This window comes from Colobus angolensis, unplaced genomic scaffold (assembly GCF_000951035.1).
Source record: "Colobus angolensis palliatus isolate OR3802 unplaced genomic scaffold, Cang.pa_1.0 Scaffold410, whole genome shotgun sequence".
Taxonomy (NCBI): Eukaryota; Metazoa; Chordata; class Mammalia; order Primates; family Cercopithecidae; genus Colobus; species Colobus angolensis.
Genome location: NW_012117489.1, coordinates 1390086 through 1395929, shown reverse-complemented (window position 1 = coordinate 1395929; position 5844 = coordinate 1390086). Strand labels below are relative to the sequence as shown.

Below are 5844 nucleotides of genomic sequence, written 5' to 3'. Positions count from 1 at the left end.
TGATCTCAGCTCACTGCAACCTCTGCCTCCCAGGTTCAAGTGATTCTTCTGCCTCAGCCTCCCAAGTAGCTGGGATTACAGGCACCTGCCACCACACCCAGCTAATTTTTGTATTTTTAAATTTTTGTATTCTCATGCTTGTAATCCCAGCACCTTGGGAGGCTGAGGTGGGTAGATCACACGAGGTCAGGGGTTCGGGACCAGCCTGGCCGTACAGTTTCTTCTCTTTGGAGTTGGAATTAAATAAGTTATTACTTATTAAAACAAATTATTAATACTTATTAAAGTTTATTTTATCATTATATTACGACCCAATCTTGATAAAAAGATAGTAGGTTACTTACCTTGCTAGTTATAATTTTGTCAGTAAATACTTTTGAAGTCTCAAGAAAGTCTTTTTAACATTCTCCTACTAATATTAGTGCTGTGTATTTGAATATTGTAAATGAGTAAACATCTATCATCTTTCTTTCTTTCTTCCTTTTTTTTTTTTTTTTGAGGCAGAGTCTCACCCTGTCACCTAGCCAGTGCAGTTGCATGATCACAGCTCACTGCATCCTCAACCTCCCACGCTCAAGTGATCCTCCAGCCTCATCCCCCCAAGTAGCTGGGACTACAAGTGTGTACCACCATACCCAGCTTTTTGTTTCTGTTTTTGTTTTGATAGAGACAAGGTCTCACTGTGTTGCTCAGGCTGCCCTCAAACTCCTAGGCTCTAGTGATCTGCCCACTTCACTCAGCCCAAAGATGAATGTCTTCCTTATCATAGATATTTTTTTTCTTTAATTTTATGGGTCCAGCACACTTCTGCTGCACAACTCTGCTCTTTTTTCTCTAATTCTAAATACACTCAAGAACATTAATTTCTAGACAGCCTAGAATATGAAATGGAGCCACTAGCATGTTGGAACCATGGAGTTAAAAGCTTGAGATTCCATTATAATTTTCCTTAGCTAGAAGGTGAGGGGCAGGGCCCCTTTTCTCAGGGTGGCTGGGTTCTAGGGTCCTAGTAATCCCCATGTTCGTTCTCCTACAAGTTCATCTTGACCTAGCCTTCAGTACATAGCTTTAGGGAGGAAAGTAACAGTAGTTCAAAAAGATGAGAATAAATCAGCAGTTTCTGCAGCTGTGAAATCAAGGTAACTATAAACTAGAAGGCAGTGATGATGGTGATGATGGCAGTGAACTAGGCATAGGAGAGCCTTATCCATGAATAGCGCTCCATTAAAAAACATTTGATAAATTCCTACTGAGTACTCAGATGTAGCTGGCACCCTCAATCATTCCCAATGCACTTATTCCCAAGAAGTAATTTAGGAAAAGTTTAAGTGTTAACAGGAGTAATTAACCATTTAAAAGATTGTATAATTGTACAATTGCATCATTTATTTTTGGTTAATTTAACTTTGTTAAACTTTGTTGTAACAGATTGGAGAAATATGGAATGAAATATATGAAGAAATAAAATTAGAAAAATTAAGACCAGTCACTACAGATAAAAAAGCTTTGGAAGCTATTACAACAGCATCAGAAAATGTTGGAAAGATGGTTGCTTCTCTGCAAAGTGAGATAATTGAAAGCCAAGCACGCCAAGATGTGCAAAATGAACAAAAAGTATATGCAAAAGTAAGCTACATAGGTAGTGAGGAAGGAGAATGAAGATAGGTTGATTAATGGGTACAAAAATACAGTTAGATAGAATAAGTTCTGTTGTTCAATAGCACAGTAGGGCAACTATAGTAACAATAAATTTATTGTATATTTCAAAATACCCAGAAGACTTGGAATGCTTCTAACACAAAGAAATGATAAGCGTTTGAGGGGATGGATGTCCCAATCACCCTGATCATTACACATTGTATGCACATATCAAAATATCACATGTATGCCATAGATATGTACAACTATTATATATCAATAAAAAAGTAAGCCACAGCTACCATTAAGGCACAAGATATTAATTTCAATGTATAAACCCAGATGAAGTTATCCATAGGATTTATTTTTCTTACTTGTGTTTCAGCCTTGAGTTATTTTGTGATTTTCTCTTAGAGTCATTTTCAGTGTCTCTGTGCAGTTTTAAAAGAAACTATGAAGTTTGAGATTCAGTTACTGTATTCAGTGCTGTTTTTTTGCATTATAATTTTATTTCTACAGTCTTAAATTTTTAAAAGGCAGAGAGATACTTGAGACATGCTACTGCACTCCAGCCTGGGTGACAGAGTGAGATTCTGTCTCAAAAACAAAAAGAAACTGAAACTTAATTATCTGTCTCATTTCAGATACAGGCCACACACAAGCAAAGAGAGCTGGCTAATAAATCATGGGAAAATTTCTTGGCTAGAACATCAAATGCGAAAACGTTAAAGGTAGGATTTTTAATGTGTCTCCAATCTGTTACAACAATAGGATTTTTAATGTGTTATGTTAGTCCACAAAGACAGTGGAACCATGTTAAGATAGCAAAACCAAAGTATCCACAACAAATAGCCAACTCTTAACAGACAGACTTTTTCAAGAACAAATATTCATTCATGTTTTCCTAGTGACCTTTCCATATACTACCAACACTATTAGATGCTCATATGCAATTTAGAGTGGTAACTGAAACTGCATTTCACAGTTACAGAAGATGCTGCTTTGAGTTTCATTTGGTTTATCAGGGAGAAGCAAGGCTGATGTTCTTGACCTACATAAAGAAGAAGATGATAGCCAGGAATGAGCAGGAAAAATGTGTTCTGCTTTCCATTCTGAACTTGCTTATTCATTGATTTCTTTTCTGTGAGAGGCAAAGGACACAAAGAGCAACTATCTTGTATTACTCTCTCCCCCATAGAGCTTTCCCCTCTGTGATCACCAAAAGAAGCATTATGTTAAAACTTAAATGTGAACTGGGGATAAATATGCCTTTGTAGAAAAATGTGGTAAGCTACTTCAACTGTAAGCTAGAAACTCATCTAAAAAATGTATAGTGCTAATCATTCACTTGAAATATGTGAGAAACACCATGGATTTCCAGAATTTCATTACTTTCCCCAACCTTTTTCCATTAATATATTGGATACACTTTTTAAAAATTCTCTCCTTCATTTCTGATACTTTGGATACACTTTACCTAATGTTCCAATTCTTCCTGTAGATATAAAATTGCTAAATGTTATGTTAGTCCACAAAGACAGTGGAACCATGTTAAGATAGCAAAACCAAAGTTAAGAACAAGCTCACTCAAGGTACCAAGTTATCTCCCTTTTCACTGATAGTTCTTCTCAACTCTACTTATAAAATATCTTCATGACTGCCTGTATTTTTAGCACTAGTTAATGAAAATCAGCTCCTTTCCTGCAGATGGTTTATTACTTCACATTTCACTTGTTTAGTGTCGCAAATAACTTGAAAATAACTTCAAATAGCTTAAATATAACTGCAATGAATTACATAATTTATATTATTCTGAATGCTTAATATGTAAGTGTACTTAATCAGTTGGTAATTTATGCAACATATTTTGCAACATGCACCACCTGATATAAATTTAATAGCTTATTAAATTATGTGCTAAAAATTGAACCTGATTTCTTTAGGACCTGCTTGATTCCTTGGTCATGTATGACCAGTACTTCGGAAATCTCTGGAAGACTTTTAGGTGACAGGAGTCTTCTTCAATGTGCAAAGTATCTAACTTACTAATTACTGTCTTTTTAGTCTAAATGAGTAAATGCAAATTTCAGCGCTATCTAATAAACAGCCAAAGCATAAGCTAGACACAATTAAATATATTTTTCATTGTAAGTACCATCATTACTGATTTCATAGCAATTAATGTTTTCTTTCTAATTAAAAAATCCTCAGAAAGCAAAAAGGCTTCAAGAAAAAGCTATAGAAGCCTCCAGATACCATAAACGACCACAAAATGCAGTATTTCACCAAACAGATATTAAAGGCCTTAACACAACGGTAAGATTCTTTTTCTCCATAACATTTTCTTAATAGACATTAAATTTAGGGTGTTTGTACAACTGTGCAAATGTACTGAAAACCGTTGAATTTTACACTTTAAATGGGTGGATTATATGGTATTTAATTATATCTCAGTAAAACTGCTCAAAAAAGGAAAAAATTTAAATTTAAAAATTAGAAGTTAAAAAATTTAATAAAAAAAAAAAACTTAGGTTCCCAAAATTGTATTTATATGGGATTTTCATCTCACATTTTTTCTTTTTGCTGTTCAAATTTCACATCATTAAGACATGTTTATCTCCAAGGTATATTCACTCTTGCCCAGTTCTGGTTTAGAGTAGGCCCAGTCCTCCAGGGTTTCTAAGAAACTGCTATAAACACTAGTCAGCTTATAACTGTCCTTATCTCTCTTTGACAGAAAAGACACAGTGCTTCGTTTTCCTGGCAAATAGATCCCAAGTGTTCCTGGTATCCTCTGCTAGACTTAATTTGCCCCCAGTTACAAAACTGATAAGCAATAGAAATAGAGTTCAAACCTACTTTTCCTGGCTCCAATGCCCTTATGTTTCTATTATACCATAACTACCTCCTAGTTACTCATATGTACATTTGTGTCTTTTCAAAAGTAAGTTGAAGGATGAATTTTTCTCTTGTTGAAAATTGTGTAAATGGGCTTTTGACATTTACCTTTTACCTTTTTTAGGTGCCCGCCGGTGGGGTAGTAACAGTGGAAAGCACTCCTGCCCGATTGATAGGAGGACCTCTGGCTGATACGGATATTGCTCTTAAAAAACTGCCCATTCGAGGAGGAGCCTTGCAGAGGGTGAAAGCAGTTGAAATTGTGGATGCACCAAAAAAGAGTATTCCTATGTAATATACTCCAGAGACTTTTTGAAATAAAATCAGCTCATAATTTTTTAGTTGAATATATCTTTATACATATGTAAAGCCAATATTTTAGAATAAGTATTTTAGTATAAATATTTTAGTAAAATACTATAAAAATAAAAGGACATGTAATTTATTTTTATGGAAAACATCAACATGTAATATCAGAAGAGGTGTCATCAGTTTCTTTGGAAAGGCTACCAATTTTATTAAGTGAAATTGTAAAACATCAGTTAGGACTCGGTTGGTTGCATGTGAACTATTCTAACTAGTTTAAGCCAGAAAAAAAATTTCTTACAGGCTCTGTATCTATCAAATCTAGGAAGAATTTAAACTACAGGCATTGCTGAATCTAAGGACTAAAACTATATGAGTAGGATCTTCTCCTTCCCTAGCAGCTCCTGGCTTATATTTTCTTAGGTTCATGCCTGTGTCTCCTGGTTTTTGCAACTGCCTATGCATCTCAGGACCCCGATTTCCCACATGCCTACTTCTGAGCCATTCACCATGACTTTGGCCATGGCTGAGTACTGCCTATTCCTGGAGCCAGAAGCAGAGCAACTCTATCCAAAACATATGGATAGAGTGGGGAATCAGGGTACTATTACCAGAAGCACGTATATATGAATATTGGGCAGCAAGATAAACAATAACTCTGCAACAAATATGTTGGTCAAAATAAAATTATGTTTTCTCTGCTATAAAAGCAAATGTTAGTCATGAGCTAAATGGTAAAAAAGAAAAATACAGCTGGTTTTACTCTTAATGTATAAATATGCAAAGCAAACTCTAATGCTACTTCTCTTCTTTAATGGGGAAGAGAAAGGTGTAATGGGGAAAGTGTTTTCCCTCATTTGGTGGTAGAGGTATCTTGTCAAAGAATAGGAGATAAATGCCTTTATGCTAGACATAGAGCAAATCTGTGTCCCTGGATGCCGTTATGAAATTTCCCTCTCCTGCCTTCATTCCCTTCACACTCCTCCTCCGGCCTGGAAGCCA

At 35.4% G+C, this 5844-nt stretch overlaps 1 protein-coding gene across 1 annotated transcript in view; it reads left to right on the top strand.

The window, feature by feature from the left end:
• The window catches only part of CFAP69 (cilia and flagella associated protein 69), a 65892-nt gene extending 60260 nt beyond the window's left edge, over positions 1–5632 (top strand). The window contains exons 19-23 of the mRNA XM_011956216.1: positions 288–331; positions 1429–1626; positions 2283–2369; positions 3850–3954; positions 4661–5632. Coding sequence (XP_011811606.1) covers positions 288–331; positions 1429–1626; positions 2283–2369; positions 3850–3954; positions 4661–4831 — 605 coding nt within the window. The 3' untranslated portion in view covers positions 4832–5632. The remainder of the gene's footprint in view (positions 1–287; positions 332–1428; positions 1627–2282; positions 2370–3849; positions 3955–4660) is intronic.
• The last annotated feature ends 212 nt before the right edge of the window (positions 5633–5844 follow it).